This window comes from Osmia bicornis, chromosome 8 (genome assembly GCF_907164935.1).
Source record: "Osmia bicornis bicornis chromosome 8, iOsmBic2.1, whole genome shotgun sequence".
NCBI classification, from domain to species: Eukaryota; Metazoa; Arthropoda; class Insecta; order Hymenoptera; family Megachilidae; genus Osmia; species Osmia bicornis.
In genome coordinates this window covers 5,351,545-5,378,236 of record NC_060223.1, presented here as the reverse complement: position 1 = coordinate 5,378,236, position 26,692 = coordinate 5,351,545, and the positions used below count along the sequence as shown (strand labels likewise).

At 34.6% G+C, this 26,692-nt stretch overlaps 3 protein-coding genes across 4 annotated transcripts in view; 1 reads left to right on the top strand and 2 right to left on the bottom strand.

The window, feature by feature from the left end:
• Window positions 1–26,692, top strand: part of LOC114879872 (ras-related and estrogen-regulated growth inhibitor) — an 83,479-nt gene that overhangs the window by 2,232 nt on the left and 54,555 nt on the right. For both annotated transcript variants that reach the window (XM_029195227.2, XM_046286817.1), the window contains exon 2: window positions 3,295–3,460. The gene's annotated coding sequence lies outside the window, so the exon portion shown is untranslated. The remainder of the gene's footprint in view (window positions 1–3,294; window positions 3,461–26,692) is intronic.
• Window positions 79–7,742, bottom strand: LOC114879876. The gene is made up of 6 exons (XM_029195235.2): window positions 7,340–7,742; window positions 6,044–6,348; window positions 5,863–5,986; window positions 5,573–5,807; window positions 5,196–5,349; window positions 79–792 (listed from the first exon to the last, which is right to left on the bottom strand). Exons 1-6 carry the CDS (start codon window positions 7,607–7,609, stop codon window positions 456–458), a joined length of 1,425 nt encoding a protein of 474 aa, XP_029051068.2. The 5' UTR covers window positions 7,610–7,742; the 3' UTR covers window positions 79–455.
• Window positions 8,667–20,136, bottom strand: LOC114879883 (allatostatins). The gene is made up of 3 exons (XM_029195243.2): window positions 19,993–20,136; window positions 9,850–10,127; window positions 8,667–9,164 (listed from the first exon to the last, which is right to left on the bottom strand). The coding sequence occupies exons 2-3, from the start codon at window positions 10,099–10,101 to the stop codon at window positions 8,826–8,828; spliced, it is 591 nt and encodes a 196-aa protein (XP_029051076.1). The 5' UTR covers window positions 10,102–10,127; window positions 19,993–20,136; the 3' UTR covers window positions 8,667–8,825.

Here is a 26,692-nt window from a genome sequence, read left to right as displayed (position 1 = left end):
ATACATTTGTATACAAAAAAAATTATTTAATATAGCAATAAAATCGTAAATGAATCAAATTGACTCGCTCCGGCAGTCTAGTGTTAAAACACCTGTTTTATTTAACTGGAGAACAATTTTATTGATATTTCTCATTAGAAATTTCAAATTTCGTTGAATGGTAATCATCCAATTGGAGGGTTGTTGCGCACTGGAGGTTCTGGTATAGGGGTTGCGCATCAGAGGGTGGGAGTGCTGGCAGTACAATCCCTTCTTCCAGTACCCCTGGCTCTTTCTCTCAGTAAGTTCCGCGCTATTCCATGGGCTGGAAAGTCTCTTATTTATCCTCCAACCTTTAACGCTTCTAATATGTGCTTCGTGAATGGAAATTAAATTTTGCAGTTACTTCCATAAGTGAATGAAAACTCTTTATTGCATATTCAATAAAAAGTTAAATATACTCTGGAATTGTTGTTTCATTCATCAATATCAATTTCCGCCTCTTCGATCTCCTCCACTTTATCTCTAAGCGTAGCCAATCTCAAAGGAGCCTCCATGTTTAGCACCTCACTTTCCTCTTTTCTTCTCCTCTTGGATCTGTACAAAGGATTTTCGAATCTTCCACCCGAGTCCTCCTCCTCGTTCTCCTCGATTTTAACAGGTTGCTCGACGTTTTCTACGTTTGCTATTTGAACGCTGCCCTCTGGAACATTTTCGAAACGAGCGAAACCAAATGGTTTGCTGGGTTGAGATTTGTCCACTCGTACACCGTCCCTGATGGACGAGAATATATCTGTGCAGCCGGATAGCATACTGGAAAACATAATTTTTTGTTGTAGTTTATTAGAGAAAAATTAATGAAGCGATGATGATTCTTTTTTTAAATTAAAATTATCAGAGCTTGAATAATGGAAGGCAAAAATTTATAAACCATGGAATATCCAGGGGGCGAAGACAGAGCCGGCCCTGGGCCTAGGGACACTAGGCGGCCGCCTAGGGCCCCCCAAGGTCCAGGCCCCCCATAAGACGATTTTGCGTCTTCTATAAATTTTATTTGAGGTACTTTTTTATGTCATATATGTAAAGGGGCCCGAAATCTCAGGGCCGGCCCTGGGCGAAGAAAATTGCAAATAAAATACTTTATATTATTTTGATGCACCATAATATTTAATTAAATAAATTTGAAAAGTATTATATTCTACGAAGCTATTATATATTTCCATTAATTTTCCATTGCAAAATGCCAAAAATCATGGCATTCCTGAAATAAGATATTCGAGTCAATTTGGGAGATCGAGCTAATTAAATGCCATGAGTTTCTGGCAAAAGGGTCGCTGCAAAACACGGCGACGAAGGAATTGCCGAGTGTAAAATGGTAAATAGTAAATGGAAGCGAGTTCGTCGGCTACTAGGTTGTTGCCACCGCTATTTCGTAAATTGAAACATTCTCGGACCCTGCTTATGATCTCCCTTTCATTATTCCTACGTCTGTTTCTATTTACGTATTCTTCTCTGCTATTTTTTGATTTTACAATTTACAAGATTTTTCTAATTTGTTTCGTCCCTTCATTTTCACTCTGGTCCATTTTTTTTTCTTTTTTACTTTTGTTGAGTAGGTAAATCTCTCGATATCCGTTTCACCTTTGTACCTTTACCAACTCCATTTGTAGCGACCTCACTAGGAGGCAAACAACCGGAAACGGAACTTTTGAATTTGCACATGTCCGGTTTGCTGCACGCAAACATAATTCAGCTGGTTAAATTCGAAACAGCCACCTTTTCTGTTGATTTCATTAAGATACGAAATTCGAATTGTAATTTGTGACAGAAATAGTACGGATATTTATTTTCGATGAAAAATAAAAATTCCAACAAGATTTTTGTATCTTCGAGAAAATTTTACCCTGAAAGACTTGAAACAAACAAATTTCACCCACTCTAGCGGAGAAATATCCAGCAGGGAAGTTAATTTCGCAGACTTCCGGTCTGAAGGATGCAACAGGAGGGGAAGTGGAGGCACTTGCATACCGTGTCTCGTGTTTCATATCCGTGTAATTACTTTTTCCATCGTCCGCTCTTTTATTTTTTTTTCTCTATCTCTTTTTTTCGTGTGACCTATACTCTTTCAACAGTGTTGGCGGGATATAAGGGTCAAACACAACTATCTTATGGAAAAGTTGATCACCACTTTTCCGGTGAAATGCTGCATTTCACCGAAATATAACCTCCTCGAGATACCATACCTATTTCTCGTTAAATTGTTGGCTTTAAATGTTACTCGTCGTTTCACGTTCTCATATCCTCGATTTTTCAAAAATCATTTCCACAGTTAAAGGTAATCATATAGAAGTATAATAATTAAAAGAAATTTTGTAATATAACTACACGTAGAAGTTACAAAACTAATCAATTTTAATAGATCTAATAAAATTTCAGTTAATAAATAGTTATAAAATTAAATATTGTGATTAAATAAATATAAGTAGAATAAACTGAAAGAATCAAAGTAGCTCATTTAAACAAAAAAGTTTACTGAGCACCACGGTATTTTGTTGTCAACCGTTTGACCTAGCATACAGTCAAACACAGTCAGTCTTCCCGTGACCGTTAAGGGGGTTACGTCTACCTGTCAATCTGTATTCGTACGAGTTAACGATTAAATTAATGGAGCATGTGTTCATCTGAGTGTTATATTATACATAATTACGTATATTATGTATAATTACGCATATTTATGAGGGTCTATTAACACGTTATGTGGTGTGGTTCTCTATTATGCATATACATTGTTTCTCGCTGACAAGAAGTCTCCGGAGAATAACGCAATCTGTGATTGGTCGCGCCCCACCTCAGCTTACATATACTTCCGATCGTGACGTATGATTGGTCGAAGTGGTCACGTGCTAATTGGGCTTGTATAACTAGGGGACTAGTCGATGTGTGTGCCCTTGTGTCGTCTTTCGAGACTCCTTAATTACTCGTGTTAATGTGTTTTATGGTGTGATTATCTACACGATTTGGCATATTTTGGTAATTATTCTACTGTATTTTCTAGTATCTTGGCATGCATTCGCAAATGTATTACTGCGCGTTATAGCGTGGTTATTCTCGCGTGTTTAAAAATTTACTTGCGCATTAGAATTGGGTTAGGTTAGGAAACTACTAATTATTTGTAAAGTTGTAAATGCTTGCTTGTTGGACGTTGTAATGAATAAATTTAAGTATGTTAATTGTAATATATTGGAAAATAATATAGATTATTCGAAATTCGAATATATAACAAATATTTCAACCGTTTAGTACTTTCGGTTTCAGAACGGAGCTTTGGCCAGTGAGGGTATCATTTCCTTGGCAAACTAAGGGACAAAGTGACTAATCTGGATTGTACGAGAACACCTCATCTATCATGGGTCAGTCGTGGGTCAGTCATGGGTCAATTGCAAAGATGCTTTACGAGTACAGTGGTACAAGTCAACGATCGGTGAGTCGCATGCTTAATAGTTCCTCCGGTCCCCATCATGGCGTAGGATGAATGGTCCGAATCGACACGGGGATCGGTTGTAATGTTCATCTTTTGAGCGAGCATAGTGACACACGAATATCACTGCATCATTTTATACAATGATAATCGTGCAAATTATTTTTCTGTGTTTTATTTCTTAGCTCAGGCTAGGGTTTTCTTGTACATATTTATATACACATATTTCGAGTTTAAAAATGTAGAGAAGTCGGATGACCCTCCGATTTCAGAATACATTTCTTTTTTCTACATGTACAAGAAATTATTTCGCGACGAGCAGATTTCGATGTCAAAGTAATAATTATGAATATTTTTGATTACGTAGATTATTTATTTTGATATTGAAATCTCTCTTGATATTGTAACGTTCTTCAATTTTTTATGCATATTATTTTAACGATATTCTTTTTTTTAATAAAGTTAAAATATCAATGTATTAGTTTTTACTGATCATACGTTTTAGCTTAGGCGTTTCAGCACACATGAAGAAAACTGGTAGGTGGAAATTACCATTGGCCTTGTTCATTTTTATGCCCAAAGCTCATTCGGGTATTTAGATGTACTCGCGTGGGTGGAGGGCGGTGGACAAGGTTTAATATTAAATATAATATATTTTGGCGACTGACAAACATAGTGAACTATACACGATATAAATTCCACGTGTGTGTGTGTGGTTAGGACGTGGGATTTGTATCGTTTATTAACAACATTAATTTACTATAATATTATCATACAATTAGAAAATACTCATCGAGAATAATTTGAAAAATTATTACAACTCATACATATTACCTTAGATATTTAATAGAATATGAAAATAAAATATATTAATTTTCGTACAATGTTCACTATTAATTGTCAGTCGATTTCAGCAAAAAGGTATGGTTTTTAGAGTGTGAATGTTGAATTGAACTCGGGTGTCGGAGGCGTCCCGGGACGTTCTCCCTAGGTATAGGCATTTTTGCACCCGGGTGGTACGTATGAGAATCGTGAAGTGAATTTTTGTGAGAATGTTTTTTGCCCTTTTTAAATATAGCAATAGGCAGGCAGGTAGTTTACTTCTGGTGTGAATGAGTTTAGTTTATAAGCAGGCAGGGCCAGAGCAAGCTTTCATGTTTCTCTTCGTATTCTCCTCCAATACGTGAGAAGCTTGTATCTGGGGTTGGAAAACAAAAAATCGAGAGAAAAAATGAGAATGCAAATCAATTAATTAATTTAACATCTCTTGATTTTTCTTAAGGCCAAGCCTTAGTTCGTAAGTCGCAGTCGTGGTATTAGACCCGATTGCAAAAATGAAGTATCAAAGTGCAGTGAAGTAAAATGAAACTTAATTTGTGCTTGCTTCTTCTTACGAAGCAAGTACAATTTTTATGAGTGATTTTTTTGAGGCTATTGCCGAAGAAGGAAGAGGCTACACGCTGAAGAGCCCCGGTAAAATTTGCCATAGAAGAGGGGAACTATCAATGACTCTCCATCTTTAGATGGAGAGTCATTTTAATGTCACTATGCTCGCTAATTTGATTTTTCTGTATCTTTTATAATTATTATTTTTTTGAATGGTATGATACCATGAAGTATTAAGCTCGATATTTTACGAGTTTAATACTAAGCTCGCGATTTCATTTTGAATTTATTTGTTCCAATGAATTACTGTTGTCTTATTTCTTATATAAATCATATCTGCGATTGTACTTACTGTCTGTACGAATAGCCGAAGTACAGGAAAACGAAGAAGATGATAAGAAGGATGATAAACGGCGTTCCAAGGAGAGGAACAAGTGCAACTGCCAATCGATTATCTTGCAAAGCTGCACCTGCGGTTTCGGTGCTCGATACTTCAATATTCATACCTGTTCGAAAGGAAGAAATGAAATATTATTTCAAATTCAAAGACTTTAAGACGACGAAATTAGCAATATATAATTAAGCTATTCACAGGTCTAAAGTGATTAATTCCATTCATTTAATTTATCTTTATGCTTAATTTTATATATTTTATCAATTTCCCTGGCTTTTATGTTTTTGGAAATAATCGATTTGGAAAATGTGCGACTCATTTGATAAAAAATTTACTTATCAAGATCCTTTTCATATTTTCCACCGCTTCGAGGATATTGATAGCAGAATAATCAGTCCTTCCCTTTATCAAAACCTCGACTGTCCCCTTCCAGGTACGTCTGACGTGCCATGCAAGTCTTTTCGTATAACTCTCGAAAGCTTCCTCTGCGGCTGTTCGAACGACAGGCAGAGATGCTTCCTTCGTCAAAGACAGTCTACCGCCGCAGTATCGACAACAGTGGCCTTCGACCTGAAGAATTCCCTCGTTAATTCGTGTCAGAAAACGCGAATTTAAATTAATATACCGTAAGAGGGAATTCGCAGGGCGTGAATCCACATTTCGGCCTCTGAATCGCGCAGATTTCTTCCAAGTAATCGTTGTTCGGGTCATTTTGGCAGGGACACGTGTTGCAGCTGTACTCGGTGTATCTGAATATTTTCTTCGATTTTTACAAGTTCCTTCGTAGAATGTAAAATTTCACTTACCTTACGATGTACGTCCTTTTGTAAAAATCTCTTCCGTTCTGCGCCTCGACCCATAGCCGCCAACTGAGGGGTTGTTTCTTGTCGGATGTTCGAACGGATCTTATTTCTATACTTCCTATCGGTAGAAGGACGCTGATAGTGTTCTTCCTTTCTGGCAAAACTATGTCGTCCTGACGGCACGGAACTTGCTCGAGATGAGGCGCGGCTTCGGAACTTCCGTTCCAATTTTCGGGATCGGCCCAAAACAGGTGTCCCGATCTCAGCCATTGGCTGGTTCTTTCTGACGATCTTTCTTTCTCGCTCAACTGTTGCGATATTTTATTAAAAAATATGAGTTTTATTAAATTTCATTAAAAATTTTATTAAAAAATATAAGTAATCAAATTTTGATTTAGATTCCATACAGAATCTCGTAAATTAAAGATTAATAGATTATAAAATAAATGAAAAGCAATATTTTGTTAGGTTGTGTAATAAATTCCCACGGTTTTTTGTATTTTATTTTTTCCCGCAATTTCGTATTTTGTTAGACGTCGAAAATGAATTTGTTTGCCTCCTGGAACTTCCATTTCAAAAGCTTGAAAATTGTTTAAAATTAATTAATTTGAAAAATTGTAGAGCAAGAAAAAGACTTGCGAATTCATGTATATACTTTACCTAACAAAACCCAAAATTGCGGGAAAAAATAAAATACAATACAATATTCTTTGTGATTTTTGAAATTCATCAGCCCGGTTAATAAAGCATCAACGGAGACATATTTGTATCTTTTGATGTTTCTTTTTAGATTCTATTTCAAGAGAAACTGATTTATGTTTTATATGTCAATTGTACTTTACGGATTAATGGAAGCACGAAATGAGAAAGTTTCAACACAATTTTCGAAGTAATTTGTCATTGCTTGCAAAATCCTTGTGACGCGTCGATATTTTCTCTCATCGCGAAATTAAAAACTGATGCTGCCGGCGGAACACAATTTAGAATTCTTTCTTTAAAGATGAATCTACCGTAATAAATGTTTTTCCACTATAAAAGATTGATCCTTTACTTTTTCTATCAGGGACAATGTTTGAAGTACAGGGCCGGCCCTGAGCTTAGGGCCCCCCCAGGAGATGATTTTGTTCTAATCTACAAATCTAAATTAGTTATACAAGCTTTAATGTTAATTTTATAAATTTTATTCGAGTTACTTTTTTTATGTCATATATGTGAAGGGAGCTCGCTTCGGGCCCCCGAAATTTCAGGGCCGGTCCTATTGAAGTATCGAATGATTGACCCAAATTATAGAGTACAAACCTGTAGATTTCCATTTCTGGGCAAAGCCAATGATCCAGACCTGGATAAATCAATTCCAGAGAATCTGAGATCCTTGGAAGTCGAGAGACCCGCAGCGTGTCTCATTTCCAAAGGAAAGATCACACGACTGTCTATTTCCGGTACCCGGTTCTCCACCCAGTTGCTAGCTGTTTCCCATTCCAAGTTTGGTAGCCAATATTTTTCAATCCCAAACGACACTTTTGTTGATATAAAAAGTAGAAGAATCTCGAACCACGCGTTTGTCTTCATGATTTTTAGGAAATCGTAGCCATTTATGATAATTTTGTAGCTTGAAGTATTAATTTATTAAATTTTCTTTCAAATTTTCTATTAAAAACACTGGAAAAAGATTTTTTGTCAACTTCGACGAACAGCTCTGAGCAGAAACTGCTAATAACTGAGGAATAATCAGAATTAAAAGGGGGGCGTGTCAGATTCATCATGATACGTCGCAGACTCATTATTTATCACACTGCTCTTCAGTTTCAATGATTTCTGATATTAATTGATTCCTCTAATTTTTAATTATATCGAAAATGTTGGATTTTTAGGGCTTGAAAAAATGAATCTTCAATGTTATTCTCTTTCTATTTTGAAGAACATTTATTTGATAGATATGGAAACAAAAATTGAACGATGAAAGAGGGTCTTACAAGTTTTGTATGAATTGAAATTGTTTATTTATATTAAATGAAGAAGATACAACCGAGACACTCTGTTTTAACACTTTTAATTCATTTTAGTAAAAATATACAATAGAAGCTTATTGTAGCTCTAAGTAACTAAGCATAAAGATAAAAGCATAAAGATAACATCCTTTCATTATTATTATCACATACGCAATTACCATTTTATGTAATTAAAAGAAAGAAAAGATTATTAAAAATCTAATTTCGAGATATCCAACCTCGCAATTATGACTAGAAACATAGAAAAGTAGATCTACTAAATTTTCCAAAAATGTTTCCAAATTTTAGATAAAAATAATCGATTTTTTTTAGTATTCAACAGTGTTTTCAAAAACCATCACCTTCCATGTCAAAATTTAATTTTGAGATATCCAATTCCATAATTACAATTACAAAAATTCGAAATTTTTGTGAAAAGTAGATCTACTAAATTGGAAAAGAATTTCGAAAAAATGAAAATTTAAGAAGTAAATCGAAACCTTCCACGATCCAAGGGAAAATCAGTTGAAATTCTAATTTCAAGGTACCCAGTTCTAAAATTCGAATTTCTACCAGAGAAAGAGCAATAAAAGAAAAATAAACTAGAATAGAATGAAGAAGAATCCGGGAAGGAGACGTTGAAACTTCAAAACTTGTTCTTTATTGTTGTCGTTATCGATATACTTTTGTCTGACAATAAAACTGTGCGACATCGAGGTGGAGCTACTTTTTTGACGCGTTTACATGATCGAGTATCGTTCGACTGATCGAGCGACGTAGTTCCGGACCAAGAGGTCCTATTGCAGCGAATCCTCATCGTCCTCAGACATTCTTTTGCCAAGACCAAAGTGATATCTCTGGCTAAAAGGATCGTTTGGTCTTTTTCCAGTGGTCACCGATTGTCCGGATGCGAAGTGCATGCCTCTTTTGCCCAGTCCAAAGCTGTACGGTTGTCTTCCTCGTTTTTCTTCGAGAAAATCATTCGAGTTTTCTTGCGATTCCAAGGCGAGACTATCCATGGGAAGATAATCAAGGTTTAGCCTGATTGGATAATCGGTGTTGTCGTTTCGCTTTCCCAGACCGAAACTGTATTGCTTCAGTCGTTTACCCAGGCCGAAGGAATACGGTCGTCCTCTCTGGAACATTGGAATAATTTTTTCAAGGTTTTGATAAATTTTTGTTTTCATCTGGATTTTTTAAGCTGACGAGGTTTAATTTTTGAGATTTTTTTTAACCTGGTCTTTTTAAGCTGAGGAGGTTTAATTTTTGAAAATTTTTTCACTTGAATTGTTTAGGCTGAGGAGGTTTAATTTTTGAAATATTTTTTCACTTAGATTTTTAGGCTAAGGAAGTTAAATTTTATAGATTTTTTTCACTTGAATTGTTTAGGCTGAGGAGGTTTAATTTTTGAAATTTTTTTCACTTGAATTGTCTAAACTGAGGAGGTTAAATTTTTGAGATTTTTTTCACTTGGATTTTTTAGGCTTAGGAGGTTTAATTTTTGAAATTTTTTTCACTTTGATTTTTAAGTTGAGGAGATTTAATTTTTGAGATATTTTTTCATTTAGATTTTTAGGTCGAGGAGGTTTAATTTTTTAGTTTTTTTTCACCTGGACCTTTTAGGCTGAGGTTAAATTTTTGAGATTTTTTTCACTTAGATTTTTTAGGCTAAGGTTTAATTTTTCAAAAATTTTTTCATCTGAATTTTTTAAGCTTAGGGGGTTTAATTTTTGAGATTGAAAATTTTAATATCGAAAGGAATTGAATCTTTGGAAATTTTGATCTATTTATCTTAAATAGATATTGCCATTTCTTGCTTACTTTATCGTCGCCATTATCGACCCAACGCTTTCCAATACCGAAGTTGTAAACCGGTAGCCTTTTGTACTCGGAAACGTAAGTGTATGCTCTTTTGTCTGGAACTGGATCGTCAAAACCTACTGAATTCAACATCGTGTTGTAGTGTTGAAAGTTCGTCGAGGAAGAGGGTGTTTCTTCCATTGCCGCAACAGATATTCCAACCACGTATAGAACAGCTACACTCGATGTTAGTATGCTTGTTCCTGTCATCATTCTCGTTCTTCGTTTCCTTCTCAACTCTGAAAAGGAAACTATTATTGATCTACCAGTTCTATAAATTTTCGTAAGATTCGTGAATAAATTCATTACAATAATTTAATTAACGAGTATTAATGATAAGTTAATTCAATGGAGAATAGGATGCTGACAATCTATTTCTATTTTGAATTAAGTTTGAAAGTTGGCGAGAAAATTGCTTCCCTGTGATACTGATCTATCGAATCGAGTTGTTTAAATCAATTAAATATTAGAATCATGAAAATTTTGTGATTCGTTTTGTTTATAAAGTTTCGATTGCGATGGAAGAAGTTCTCAGTTATTAAACTTTCTTATCTTGATATATTTTATGATCATTAAATCATAGTTAATAGAAATATGCAGCTTCGTTGAACGATTAAATGGCAGTAAATCGTTGGAAAGTTTTAAAAGCTCGGACCGAGCTGATCGTAAATCCGACAAACTGAACGAGATGAGACCTGCGAACATGTATCCTAGTTTACCCGTGGCGGCCTTTTCCTCCACGAAATTGCCACTTTAAATCCCGGGGCCGATTTAATTTCTCAGCTACCTCGCAAGAAATGAAATGCTTGGGTAAACGGTGCTGCTAAAGGTCCCAGTTACTGGCTTAACTGCACGATTTATATTTTCCTTCGAATAATAAACGCGTGAGAAATTCTGAAACCATATCGGAATTAATCTATAGCTCATTGACCTTTGATTTTACCGTCAAATCGAGTTGATTGCAATGTTTGTTAATATTCCAGGATTGAAATTGATCGGGAGCAGGGAAGACTCCCGATTCAATGGATTTTCGCTTGAAATATTAAACGTTCGTCTAACTAGAATCGCGGTTTCGAGTTTCTGGACACACCGGGACATTTAGTGCCACGATTATCAGATTAGTAGAGATCGAATTTGATTGTGGTTAGCGTTGATCGACGTTTCCTGTTTGAATATCAATTTTTAATCCTCCGTTAATTCGGTAATTAGAAATTAGCTTTAATTCTCGGACGGCGGACCATGGAGAGAGTCCCAATTTTAATGTAATTCTGTATTTCCTTTAGTTTCTTTCAAAATTTTTCTCCCAATATATGAAACTCTTTCATTAAAAAATTATATTAATATTCTTGTATACATATTTTATAAATTTGGGTCTCGTTTGACCCAGGGTTAAATAACAGAAATTATATTACAGCATGTTACAAATCAATTTCCTTATAACTGATCGAATGGATTTTCAATGAAATTGAATTTTAATATAATTTATGTAAAATTAGGGGTAGTTTAAGTAATCATTTTATCAATTTCGAATTTGTTTAAAAAATATAAGTCATCAAATATAAAGTCGATGGTATACTTTTACACAGAAATAAATAAATAAATTGGAATCATCAAAGTCGAGAAGGCACCTTCGATTGAGAAAAGAAAAGTACCTTTGGGAGAATGAAATCTTTCGTCGCAACAGGTGTCTCCTCTTTGTAATTTACTTTTTTAATTACACCCCGGTCGTTCGTATTTTTATTTCCAGCGCAATATCAATTCGCAGTAACTTCATTTACCGGCGTTAATCCGCCAAAGTGAATTTAAGTTACTTCGAACCTGTTCCTTCTCGTTGTCGCGATGCTTCTCGAGATCGATAGATTTTATAAAATTGCGAATCCCCTTTACAACATCCTCGGTTCGGTCGAATAACGTCGAGCTTATCGTACGATTTCTTTTGATTCTCCGTTGAATTTCGGGTCATCGAACCGAAAACTTTGAAAAGAATCGATCAGCGATACGAAAACTGCTGAAAAGGTTGCGATCAGCTTTTCACAGATCATCTCGCGTGTTTAGGGGACATCAATCATTACAAATTCTATATGTTACTAGATTTTCTTTTATAATTCAACATTTCCACTGTTAAAAATAATTATAGGCTCATTCCTCGATCACTTTTTGACATCAGCATCGGCGATTTTGTTTTAAATGAAATATATCGTAGCCCATATGAAACTAGGGGGTGGGTTAAGTTATCATTTGTTTAAAAATTACAGGCCTTCGAAGTTTGCAATTTTTGCCCATTTTGGCGAAAAATTTATCACTTACATTTTTTAACATTATAAAGTTAATTATCGAGGTTAAAAAATTATTTTATAATAGTCCAATCCTTTTTGAATAAAACAAAAAAAGATGTAGGTCAATCGGACAAATAGTTCCGGAGATAAAAATTCGGAAGTAAAGCCCGTTTTCGGCAAAATGGGCAAAAATTGAAAATTTCGAAGGCCTATAATTTTGAAACAAATTCGAAACTGGTAACAGAACAAAATCGCCGATGGTGACGTCAAAAAGTGATCGATTTGGCATGAAATAACCCTTTAGTCACCGTAATCTTCGCAAATCATTAAAATGCAATAATTCACAATATTTTGTGTTTTTTTAAAATCGCGTTTAATGCTATTTGATTTTCCAGCGGAAACTTGTTGAACGTTAAATGCCTTGGAAAGAGCTTTTTCGCATAGGACGCGGTAATCTTCCGTGAAAAACAGATTGCTCCTTTAACACGGAAGTTCTTTAATCCTTGGAAACTGTTACGAACTTTCAGAAATTATTCTTGAGTTTTAAGCCGAAGGTATTTTCCTCTTTTTATAGAAATACGCAGTATTGAAGTTTCAGTATCTAAAATTAAGTATTGAATTTTAAATCAGGTCTAAGAAAATTAAAAATTAGCGACCGCTTTTAACAATCGTACGGCGGACCATGGAGAGAGCCACAATTTCAATCTAATTTCTTATTTCCCGTAGTTCCTTGCAAAAGCTGCTAAAAACATTATTCTTCTTCCATTTCTTATCTCAAAGGTTAAAAAATTATTCTCGATTTTTCCTCCCACATCAAACATTCCGTTCGTCGGTTTACCCTTCGTATAAAGAATCCTTTATCGCGACCCTTTCCCGAGATTCCTCGATCTTATCTAGAATGTTCGGTTCACCATTTCCGGATTACGGAGACGTGTTTGCGGAGCCAGGATAAAATTCGTGGTTTCGTGACGGTCTGTCCTTTCGGTCGATTTAAATCCCAGCCACGAGGGTGTCGTGAGCGATCCTCGAGATAGAAAAAGGGTGTACGATCGATATTCCGTTCGCGATAGGACGTCTGTTTCTATGATCCACTCCTTGGACGGAAATGAGATTAACGCAGCCCTCGGCTATCCCTTCGACGATTCGTTAATGAAATTTTAAGCTGTCTCCTCTGTGTGTCACCCTTGTTGACCGACGCCCACGCGTTACCCTTCTTCTTCTTTCTCTTCTCATCCTTAATGAGATTGAACGTGGTCGATGATAGGAAATGGACAAGTTGGCTGGAGAGTTGTCGCACGTCCTCCTCTTCCGCTCGAAATGGACTTTCGCGAGTATATTTTCGATGGTCATTCAGAGGGATTCTTTATCTTAATTCTTAGACAATTATCTTCGTTCATATTTTAATTTTCCATGAATAAAGTTAGCGGTAAGTCGTGGCGGTAAATGGATTTTTAATGAATGAAATTATCCATCGGGAGTGTCGCAAAGAGCGTGGAAACAGGTAGGGATGCGATCCCTAACGAGGTTTAATTTCACGCCACGGGGCACGTTTCACTTCTCCCTTGGGCGAGGAACATCGAGAAGTGACGTTAATCTCGTTTCCGGACCACGGAGTTCGGATACCTGTTCACAGTGCTCCGATAAAATCGATCGTAATCGCAACAACAGCGTCTACACGTCTCAACCCTTTCAAGAGGAACTCCGACCACCCCGTTGAGTCACCCTTTTCTTTGCGGTATATCGGGAGAACAAATCGATTAACTCGATCACTGAATTCGATTGTACGATTTGATTTCGTAGACTCGACGGCAAATCTGGTATTGTTTGCTGCACCTATCGATCGGCCATTTTGTACTAATCGTAAGAATATTAACTGGAAACGTTTATACAGTCATTTTCCTGAAACTTCAAGCTTTAAACTGGTACCGTATAAGTGGCATTTTGTAATTCTTTTATGTCAAGAAATTGAATTCTTATGTCATCTCTCTAGATTTTCCATGTTTCGAAATTAGTTATGGTTCGCTCTAACTTGAATCTATTCAATTTGTGTTTCGAATATTCATGAAACACGTATACCGTCTTTTTCTTCAGACTCTAAGCTTTAAACTGGTACCATATAAGTGGCATTTTGTAATTCATTTATGTCAAGATATTGAATTCTTACATCATCTCTCCAGATTTTACGTGTTTCGAAATTAGTTATGGTTCGCTCTAACTTGCACCCATTCATTTTGTGTTTCGAATATTCATGAAACACGAATACCGTCTTTTTCTTCAGACTCTAAGCTTCAAATTGATGTACCATAAGTGCCGTTTCGCGATATTTTTATGTCATGAAATCACGTTCGACCGATGGAAGATCCAACGCTTCGCTATTTAATACGAGTATTGATAATATTGCTAATGACTCTAAGAACATATCAAAGCTCTCTTTCTTCAAAGTATTACAGTACGTAAGATACCCGATAGTGATAAATCGCCTCGTAATTCGACTCGTGTGTGTACAACAAATTGAACGGGGAAGATGAGCAAATAACGAGCTACGACGCGTGTGCTCGAGGAGTTTCGGTCGAAGGACTGATAACACGACGAAGGGTAGGTGCAGGGAGAACAAGGAGGGAAACACTGGGATCAGGGGAAGTTATTAGAGCCACGTTATTACTGGACCTTTTTCGTAGCTTATAAGCAGGCACTCGCGCGCTATTGCTCGGAGACCGTGCATTCTGTCGCGCGAATGAAAGACGAAAGTGGGCTAATCAGCGAACGTAGCTGGCGCTCTAATGATCCACCTTGATCCAGGATGATTATTTGCTTTTTCGAGGGTTAGCTGGTATGTGTTTCAGCGCGATGCATAATGGGCTGATACGGCACAGTGGAAACAGACCTAAGTAGTACAGCTCAAGGTAACAGTTGATTATTGAGAATTAAGAACACGTAGGGTTTAATATTGACTCGCACTACTGCGAATTTTTAATTCCAACCGATCTTAAAATTTTTCATATTTCACGAAGAATTTACATCGTAATTTTTATAAATGAAAAATATTTCTTCGTTAATGATAATGACACGTCGGTTTTAATATTGACTCGCACTACTGCGAATTTTTAATTTCAATCAATCTTCAAATTTTCCATGTTTCACGAAGAATTTACATCGTAATGTTTATAAATGAAAAATATTTCCTCGATAATGATAATGACACGTCGGTTTTAATATTGACTCGCACTACTGCGAATTTTTAATTCCAACCGATCTTAAAATTTTCCATGTTTCACGAAGAATTTACATCGTAATGTTTATAAATGAAAAATATTTCCTCGATAATGATAATGACACGTCGGTTTTAATATTGACTCGCACTACTGCGAATTTTTAATTCCAACCGATCTTAAAATTTTCCATGTTTCACGAAGAATTTACATCGTAATTTTTATAAATGAAAAATATTTCTTCGTTAATGATAATGACACGTTGGTTTTAATATTAATTCGTACTACTGTGAATTTTTAATTTCAACAAATCTTCAAATTCTCCATGTTTCACAAAGAATTTACACCGTAACGTTTATATATGAAAAATATTTCTTCGATAATGATTAATTGTTCAGAAATTATTCAACAGCGATGTTGACCTTTTTCTATTCCCTTTTTCGTTTACCCACACTACTGGAAGGTTTGGTGTCAAGTTATCGAAAGCAACGAACGCTCGCAGTTTTACAATCTTTAAATTTTCCACGTGTCACAGAGAATTTATATCGTGATAATTTATGAATCTCCTGGTTCCATGTAACACTTCTCTTCGGGGATTTGTTTCCCGAGACCGATGTATCCTGATCATCCGACAGGAACTGGTTATTTCGCTACGATTTCAAACGCGTCGTATAATATCTCTTCGATATCTTCCAATTGCCTTATTCTATTCCAGTATCCTAAATATTCCTCTCTATAGGGTTATCATACATTGAATTATACTTTTAGTTTCAGGAGAATCAATTTAAAAAAATCATAATATTTGTATTTCTTCAATTTCGTCCAAGGATACAGAATAATTTTAATTATCCTTCGCGTGGTTACTTAAATTAAATCTAAATAAAAGAAAATTTATATATTGGAGCAGTGTAAAATGTAGAAAATGAAAATAATGAGGTATAGAATTGAATTAGAATTGTGGTTCTCTCCATGGTCCGCCGTTCGAGAGTTAAGAAAGGATCAAAAATACGTTGCCCTCGATTTAATATTTTATTTTATTATAAAATAAATTCATTTTCGTTTAAATCCCAGAAAATTATCTACATACAATTTTTATTAGTTGCATGATAATTTAAGAAATGTATGTATTTGTATTTAAGCATTCTCTACGCGGAAGTCGTTTCACTGAATGTAAATGAATAAATGAAACAAAATATCAATCTACGAACTTTTCCTGCCTACTGGACGAGCTTTCAATTACTTGCTTGCTCGTCTGTCGTTTGCGAGGAAGCTTGTTGAAGAAACCACTGGCAGGATGGGGATCGCAGCTGACGACTTGTTCGCTCGGGAACTTCGATGAAACGGAAGTTCTGATATCAATTCTCTTGCGACAGCGGTCGTAAATATGACGTTGGATCTTTGCTATATATTACCGAGAGAGAAATCAAAAGTTTTCTTGTCTACGCGAAATAATTAAAAATCTTTTCCACGGTTCAACGAAATATTGCTAATTAATTCTTGAGTTTTAACGAAGACTTCCGGTAGTTCATAAAAAAATTTTTTCCCCCTTATAATTTTGATAAAAGAATATAATATATTTGAAATTTAATTTAAAAAAGCTACGTTTAATTTCGCAAAATTGAAAGTTAATAAAAGAATCGTGTTATAAATATTGCGATCCATAGGTTTTACGTTAACAATGTTTCAAATCATCCTACCTGTTATTCCCTCAACATTCCAATTTTAATTCGATTCGTTATTGTAAAATGATATTGTTGTTATACAAACATATCAGAGTAAATTGATCTCGAGTTATTTAACGCTGATATCCTGTGACAACAAAGCCAATAATTCCTCTTATTATTACGTTTTCATTTTAGATCATCATAGATAATCATTTCGACAGGAATTCAACGTCATACGAAAAAAAAAAGAAAACAAAAAACGAAAGAAATCAATAAACTCTACCTACATGCGACACGTGGAATTATTTAGATAATTAAAAACGAACGCATGGGCTCGTGTTTCATCAGGCGTCTGGCAAATATTTTTCTCAACGATTCGGTAACATTTTCAGCAATTAAATATACGGTTGCACTTCGCGCAATTTTTATAATTCAAAAACTCACGAAATACGATTTCATTTGTCTTGAAATGATAAAAAATCGTCGGTGGTGAAGTTTTATTATAGAAATCTCCAATTGCAATCTGATATACTTTGTTCGAAACTTTGATTAATTTTCTGCTTGGCTTTTGAGTTATGATAAAATTAGAGAATAGTTAGACGACAATGGAGTAATGGTCTTTTTTTGAAAACTGAGAATCAAGTTTCTAAATACTCCCTGGAATTTATTCCGGCTGGAATTCGGTTTCGATTCAAGGATGGCGTTGAATTTTCTGTCGAAAATGGAAGAAAATCTCATCTGTAATGCAATATTCATGAGTTTTTTAAAATATTCTAGAATTCTTTTGATTATTCTCTTCCCTCCAAATCAAAATTTTATTTAAGTCCAGCTGACGATATTGCTGTTTTGTGATAAAAATTTCTCCTTACTTCTTTCAAAAATGGCAAAATTTATCTGAAGAAAGGCCTAATAACTTGTTTAAAATAATTATGAGACTCCAGAATTAAATCAGAAATAAAATTATAAAATTTTATCATGTGAAGTTTTTAAAAAAATTCAATTTGTGGAACTCTTCGATGAAATTCCCTCCTACTCAAAAATGTGAGCAAAATTTAATTTGAAAAACAATTTCAGAAAAAAATTGTTATATTACAGAGGTGCAGTGATATTTGGTTCGAGTTATATCAAGGTTCGACTAACGAAAAAAAAAAAAAAAAAGAAATATTCAATCGCTTGGATTTTCCATTTTCTCCAAACACTGTTCTATTTATTTATTTTGACACTGAATATTTTCATTCTAAATTCTTATAATTGAATGGCTTCCGCCTACAATAGCGAAAGAAGCGAAAGATGCGTTATTAAATGCTAATTTGCTTTAACCTTTCGAAAGTTGGGTGCATTTAATCGTAATAATGGACATTCGTTTCATTTTCCACGACGATTCATTGGCTTCGTTATTCCTTTTCTCATTATTCCACTCTTTGAACACCTTCCGACGGATAGTTGAAGTGTTTTACAAAGGAAAACCTAAATGGATGGAAAAGTTGGAATTGGAGGAGCATAATGTTTCGTATTCACATTGCTATGCAAGCTAAAAGATATTCTACGTGAATTCGTGGAAAGATGCCAAAGGAATTCCGCGATTATTTAAACATTGTGGAATAGAAGATATTTTTTAATATACTCATTTGGAAAATAATTTTGAACGGTATTAATATTATTTTTTTACTATGGTCATCGATGACTAGCACTACAAATTTCATAAAATCAAAAAAATTAATTACCTGAATGTTAATATCTGACACAGTTAGAGTAATTAGTTTAATTTCTATTTTCACTCAGTTGTACTGAATAGTTTTGAACAGTATTAATATTATTTTTTTACTATGGTGATCATCGATGACTACCACTATAAATTTTATACAATCAAAAATATTGATTATGTGAATGTTAATTAGTTCAATTTATATTTTCATAGTATTCTACTGGATAGTTGAAAAATGTTACTGTTACAAAAAATCCAAGTAACTTGATCATCTGAATTTAGAAGAAAGAAAGAAATTTGCAATAACTCTGAAACCTTATCAATTGTATAAAAACTGTTTGTAGAACATTTTTTTAACAGCGTGCAAGGGAATACCTCCAGTTTTTTGCTTTCCATTGAGGCTGTTTTTTATACGAACAAACAAAGGTGAACGTGTTTTTGAATAAATATTTAGTTCCTTGGGCTCTGTTTTTGTACATGGGTAAATGTTTGTATGTCTACGTTTAACCCTTGCATCACTGAAGATGAGTATAGACAGCTAATGTCAGGCGCTTACTGCATAATGATTACTATAAGCTTCTAATTTTAAAAGTTTTCAATTTTGAGGAATACAAATTTTAAAAGCTTTCGATTTAAAAAATTTTTTATTTTAAAAGCTTTCGATTTGGAAAATTTCTTATATTAGAAGCTTTCGATTTTGAATATTTCTTATTTTAGAAGCTTTCGATTGTGAATATTTCTTATTTTAAAAGCTTTCGATTTTGAATATTTCTTATTTTGGAAGCTTTCGATTTTGAAAATTTCTTATATTAGAAGCTTTCGATTTTGAATATTTCTTATTTTAGAAGCTTTCGATTTTGAATATTTCTTATTTTAGAAGCTTTCGATTTTGAAAATTTCTTATTTCAGAAGCTTTCGATTCTGAATATTTCTTATTTTAAAAGCTTACAATTTTGAAAATTTCTTATACATATTAGAAGCTATTATTTTAAGATACTCGCTTTCATTTTTCGGATATGTACCGTCACCTCTTATATCCCAAAATGAATTAACATTACGCACTGTGCCAAAGTTTGAATTTATGCTTCGATTGTTCCATATATTACGCCGGGAAATGATAAATTCCATTGGAGAAAAAGGGAAACAACAATTTCACAAGGAATATCCACTTCACTGATAACAATTTCGATCGATCGACCATGAAAATCGCCCGTATAATCTCGATTTTCGATGAAAGAGATGCAGCTCACCTGTTGCTGGAAAAGCTTCGGGACGAGTGAACTGGCTCCTCTGGGAGTCGATTAAACCGCTCGTCCTCTTCTCTTTCTCTCACGTGACGCGTAGCCGAAGGAGCTTGAGGATTGAATGTGAACGCCGAGCGTCGCGAAGTACGACGTCTACGCGGGATATGACGATCAGAGCGTCGCGACGCCAGCCTTTATACGCGTGTAAGCCGCCTGTGGGTTCGTGGGACGCGCGTGTCGGCCTCCTATCTGCGCCGCTCGCTTTCCATCCTCTTCCATTCTTCGACCCACCGTACAACCCTCAGCTTCTTCTCCTCTTTGTTTACTAAAATCCTCCTCCCTTTTGCGCATACGCGCGACAACGGATCTAGGCATTCAATTCTCTTTCGTTGCACGGTGAATACAAAAAATAGTCTATTCTTCGTTTGACTTGAAATAAAATTTTCATTTTTGCTCTTTAAATATTTAAATGGGGGTTTGTTGTACGGTGAAGATAGAAAACAGTGTCGTTAACAGTGTATTCTTCGTGAAAGATACGTTGAACAAAGAGGGTGGAAATTTGATTACTAAAAGGTGAGAATGGTTTCTAGGAATTGACTCTACTACTTAGAGTACGAATGAAATGGGGGGATGAAACAGTTCGATGCCTGCAAGAGATGATTTCCCTGAGTAGCTTTCTCTTTCTGTGAAATCAATGGAAAAGCTAATAAAAGAAGCGTTGTTTCTGCTTTTCTTATTTTTAAAGCCGAAGGTTTATGAAAGAAACAAAAATTGGTGTATCGATACAGTTTCATGAATCATAAAAGGAAGCAAATCCTTTTACGATACATTTTTGAATTTTGAATAATAATAATTGTTTATTGAATCAGGGTCTCTCCTGGAAAATAGAAAATAAAAATGAAAAAGATTCGAACGTTGAATTAAAATTTTACTGCCCGGGGGTAAACGTTCATACATGTTGCAGATATAACATTTTTCTTTTTCCAACCGGGAGATTCGCGATCGCGAAAGATGAACAGCGAAAGAACAGTAAGTGTATTATCGGGTTTTTTCTCCGACGGGCAGAATATTACACGAACAGTGACACGTTCTCTTTCCCGGAAAAAATGATATGCGTCAGCAGGGATGTTTCGAGTGTCCGACGGGGAGAAGAAAAAACGCGCGACAGCATGTGTGCACCACCATTTTTCCAATATAATTGACCGACTATGAAAACATAATATCAGGATCGTTCTGTTAAAACGACGTGTATCCTCCGGATTTTGTTTACTTTTCATTTCGTTGCAGCAAATTCCATATTTCACGCTTAACAGTTAAACGACTCTGTCGTTGTTAAAATGAAATAGAGTTATTTTATTGCTATATTAGACACGAATAAGCACTTACATTTTTGACAATTTATTGCAAAATTTCTATGTAGATTTTGGAAATTTTCTCAAAATTACGAGATACGTAGGCACCAAAGGGGTGTGAAAATTTTAAAATTTCGGGTTTCTAGATATTTGTGAGTGATAATTCAAAATTTGGGGCATACGAATATTTGTAAATAAGAATTCGAAAATTTTAGACACCTGAGTATGAGTAAGAATTCGAAAATTTCGAGTACTCGGATATTTCTGTGTAAGAATCCTAAAATTTTGGGCACCCGAATGTTTATGGGTGAAAATTCGAAAATGTTGAGTAGGTATTTATTATCAGATATTTCTGTGTAAGAAATCAAAAATTTCGGGTACCCGGATATTTTCGAGACCTGCATCCTTCTGCTAGGTACCATTAAGGTAATACAACCAACACTTTCATCGATCTTTCCTTCAACCCTTATTTATATTTTCGAGAAGAATTTTGAAAAAAGGAATCTAGATCTAGAACAATACTTATCCCCATAAAAGTGAAGGAACAGCAGTCTCGTGACCGATGAACACACGAGGTGGTTGGAAAATGTCAGAGGAAAAGTTGGCAAATCCTGAGCGATGAAACGGACGCACGCGTTAAGATATTTTCCATGAGGGTTACATCTCTTTCCTTCGATATTTCTCTGCTGTTGTATGAGATATAACTTGTATTCCCCGATAATGATGCGTTTTCCGCGAAATTGAGTTCACCTCGTATTGGCTTCTCAGGACATTGCGTTTCCGATTGATACTGCTGTCACACCCCATCATTTTCCATCGTTTTTGAATCGTTTTACGCGTCACCAGGATTCATATGTATGCTCTCAGTAAAAAGTGGATACTATAAAACTTCTAAAATTAGACATATCAATTCTAAAAAATAGGTATTTTTTAAATTGTTTTAAATTGCCATTTCAAATTTAGAAAAAATAAGTATTTTTAAAATTTTTATAAATTACCATTTCAATTCTAGAAAAAATAGGTGTTTTTAAAATTTTTATAAATTGCCATTTCAGTTCTAGAAAAAAATAGGTATTTTTTAAATTTTTTAAATTGTTTTAAATTGCCATTTCAAATTTAGAAAAATCAGTATTTTTAAAATTTTTATAAATTACCACTTCAATTCTAGAAAAAATAGGTGTTTTTAAAATTGTTATAAATTACCATTTGAATTCTAGAAAAAATAGGTATTTTTAAAATTTTTATAAATTGCCATTTCAATTCTAGAAAAAAGTAGGTATTTTTAAAATTTTTGTAAATTGCCGTTTGAATTCTAGAAAACTGATATTCCATTTTTTCTAAAATGTATCGACTTCTAAATTCAATTTTTAAAAAATTATTATACAATCCATGATATAAAAGCAAATTTGCTCGTCGAATACGCGTTTTACCACCGAGACGAGAAAATCACGAGAAGGTAGATTCGCGTGGCTGAATGCGGGTCCACGTCTTCACTTCCGGCTTCAGCTACGCGGATAGCAAGCATGCAAATGCTGATCGCCTGGATTTTCTTCGTCTTTCCCAGGACTGTTCGTGGCCTAGCATTTACGAGCTTGCCCGTTTACGAGCAGCTCGCTGGAAAATCTTGTAGCCAGGAACTCGTGGCCGATGGTAGCCAGCTTCCGGTAGAATTGTCTTTAAACATTCCGTCGGCTTTAAGTTGGATCGTCGAATATATTTACGGTTAGCTTTCCTAATGAATTTTAAATTAATTAAAGGGTTGTAAATTGATTTTTCAAACAGTCGAATATATTTACGATTAGCTTTTCTAATGAATTTTAAATTAATTATATAAATTAGTGATGAAAGGGTTGTAAATTGATTTTTCAAATAGTCGAATATATTTACGATTAGCTTTTCTAATGAATTTTGAATTAATTAAATAAATTAGTGATATATGGGTTGTAAATTAATTTTTCGAACAGACAAAAACAGTCAATATTAATATCGAAATATTAGCAATAATTGATGATTTTTATATCAAAATATGAAGAGAAAGCGATTTTTAACGTAAATCACAGAAATTGCAATGAAAGTGGATCAACAAACAATGGCCTGTTTAAAGCTTCAGAGACAACTCCAGCTGAAAGTGTCAGCTTAATCGTTAGCAATTTAAGTTGAAGGAGTTCGAGTGTTTGTAAAGTCTTAGTAGTCTTCTCAGTTGTTGTTCGAAATGTTCGATTCTAATTAACGATAACAGCTTCGTTAAACATTCTTTGCGACGACGAACTTCCTTTATCTTAACAATTATTATATAATCACTCTCATTTAAGATGTCACTAGGCAATTCAACGAGTTCATAGAACTCTTCAATTTAAAGCGACAGCTCGTTTTTCCTTCGCATAGTGTTTCAGATGATACTTAGGTATTTGCGGATCCGAGTTAATAAAGGTGATAGCTTATGGAAAAAGTTTCCTTTTCCTCTTCGAGATACGCTTCACGATGCATTAATGTGCTAGAGATTGTCATGCATAAGACGAGGGATCGTTACGTGGTTTCCGGCTTATCATTCAAAGTTGATGTCGCCCTTACTATCCGAGAAACACCATTAGATTTGCATCTTGCGTTTATGGTGCAGTGATTTTCGAATTTTTCATGTCAGTAATAAAAGTTATATCTCCTTGTAAATGAGAACGAGTTATTCGATTAGAAATATACATATTAGGAAAATTTTCAAAAGTGGGTTATGAACCCAATTTCTAATAACTTTCTTTGTAGCAAATAAGTCGTGCTCTCGATCAAAAAAATATTTTTTGTTCTTCTTATGGATGAAGGTTTTATTTTGAAATAAATATTAAGTTTTAAAATAAAAAAGTAAAAAAGGAGCAATTTCTAATTACTCTGAAGTAGCTTCCTATCATTTTATTACCCAATTTCTGATCAAAAATATATTTTATTAAATAAACTGATTAAAAAATCGTTTAAACAATTTTCTATTATGTATTTATTCAAATTTATTAATATTATACATAAATTTAATATAAAGCAAATTATATAAATATAATAAGGGTCATAATCAATATTAATAATTAATATTTATCGATTTTTTCGATATTTATCGATATTAAAACGTCATGTTGCCGCCATTTTGGTATTTAAAACTTCACATAAAAATAATTAGATATATCATTTCTTATTCTGTCTCTTTTATAATTAATTTAACGAAACGATTTATGTGAAAAAATGATCAGAAATTGGGTATTTCGATTCTAGAAGATAATATAAAAAATTCCAGTTGCATAATGCAGATATTTTGACACGAATCAAGCTTATCAAACAAGATCTGTATTAATAAATACATCAATCACCGCGGAGAATCGCGTCCCGTTCAGTCATAACCGAGCAGTGCAATGAAAACTAAACAATCCCTGTATGAATTCAATTTATTCGATTCCCCGTTGGTGAGGATTTAAGGAATTTACCCTCGTACAATGAACGAGACCGTATATCATCGTACGGGGGTGCATATGTACATCTTTAACCTCTGTCGACTAACCGTCAATAATGGTCTGCCCTTCGGATGTGCATCGATTTGGATAAAAAAGTGAAACAGGTGACTTTAACATCACAATACGTCAATGGGAGTTTTTGCGAGACGAATACGAGTGGGTGGATCGGTTTCAAAGAAGGCTGATGTTTGCCAGTGAAACATAGTAAGAGGGTGGAACACACAGGCTTCTATTATCGAGGAGATGGGGTAGAAAATTTATTATGGGGAAGTTTCTGAACAGAGAAAACAAAACTGTTGTTACAAGAACTCTATTTATACTGACATCTTTTTTTTCCTGCTTTTTTGTTTGTTCTTTTTATAACGAGGGGTGATTTTTAGGGATGCATTATATTACTTATTTAGGCGTTAAAATTAATTAAAATTCAAAATTAAGAGGAGGTAATTTTTTTTAGATGAAGTACGTGGAAGATCCATCAAAAGCTTAGGAATTCTTTTAAAGTTAATATCGTGAAAGAGGGTGACTCTTCTTAAAGGATATAAAAGAAATCAAATGTTTAAAAGCAGAAGATTGATCCGGGATTTTTCAGATAAAAACAGGTGAACGTATAATTTGTTTTCTGATAAAATGTTAAATAAAGATTCTAATCGTTCCGCTGATTTACTTTGACTGATCTTTTCTCTATTAATGATAACCTGGTCAAACATTTGTATGAAGTTTTATCATCCCCTTTCGAGCAAACATCGAGTCTACATGAATTCTCACTTTCCAGAGTATTAGATCTCTGTTTATATCAAACATGGATATTTAAAATACTAGGAGATCGGTATTCATGATTATCAAGTCAAATTTCAGGGTAATTTTCTTAGAAATTGCAATATTTAACGCTTTTTTGACTTTTGCAACCCTTTTATAAAAATGGCCCCAAAAATGGTACTTTTTTGAGAGTAATTTCCTTAGAAATTTCAATATTTAACGCTTTTTTGACTTTTGCAACTTTTTTATAAAAATGACCCCAAAAATGGTACTTTTTTTGAGGGTAATTTCCTTAGAAATTTCAATATTTAACACTCCTGACTTTTGCAACCCTTTTGTAAAAATGGCCCCAAAAATGGTACTTTTGCAAAATACGAGCTCTCACAATTTTTCAAATACAAGAATGCATCTAAAAAATTACAAACAAAATTCAATGATAATTTTAATCTTCGGTGGAGAACGTTAAATACCGTCATAGCGACGATAGCACGCGTGAGAAGCATCGATCCGAAATCGATGGTAAATTATCAAACAGAGTAGGAAAGAGGTTGCGACGATAACGATTATCACTTTTATTGTATGCGACCGTTGACGAGGCACGCGTTCGTGCTGTAGTACGTGACGATAGCAGGATGGCCGAAGCGGAAACCGGTGTCTCTTCGCACGAGGCTCATCCCTCTGAACGAACTAATGATAGGCAATATCCGTGTGATCAGCTCGGATGCCAAGCGTTGGCGTAAATCACTTTTCAACAACGGCCTGCTAGCTCTTTATCTTATTCGAAAAGGAGCCGATACCGGTGGACGATTGTAAATCACCTGTCGCCGGCATCCGCGACTCTCTCAGCTGGAATCGTGAGATTTCGAAACTAATAACAAGCTGGATCGATATTGAAATGAAAGTTGACGGGTCCGAGAAAATGCGAGGGATGAACAAAGTCGGAAAGTTTCAGACGAATCGAGATTGAGTTTTGTTTCGTGAAAGATCCTTGAAACGGTGATGTTTTTTAGGGTTATTTCGATTAATTCGACGACGAGGGAGGTGGATGCTTGGAGTCGGGATGATCGACACCGAGATGGAGTTGTTTTTTATTTTTCTCTCTCGACGTGT

Coding starts and splice junctions, on each gene's coding strand:
- LOC114879883 (XM_029195243.2), bottom strand. CDS start 10,101: ATGATGACAGGAACAAGCATACTAACATCGAGTGTAGCTGTTCTATAC. Junction 9,165..9,849: donor TCGATAATGGCGACGATAAA/GTAAGCAAGAAA, acceptor CCAATGTTCCAG/AGAGGACGACCGTATTCCTT.
- LOC114879876 (XM_029195235.2), bottom strand. CDS start 7,609: ATGAAGACAAACGCGTGGTTCGAGATTCTTCTACTTTTTATATCAACA. Junction 5,808..5,862: donor CCTGCGAATTCCCTCTTACG/GTATATTAATTT, acceptor GGAATTCTTCAG/GTCGAAGGCCACTGTTGTCG. Junction 793..5,195: donor TTCGGCTATTCGTACAGACA/GTAAGTACAATC, acceptor TATGTTTTCCAG/TATGCTATCCGGCTGCACAG.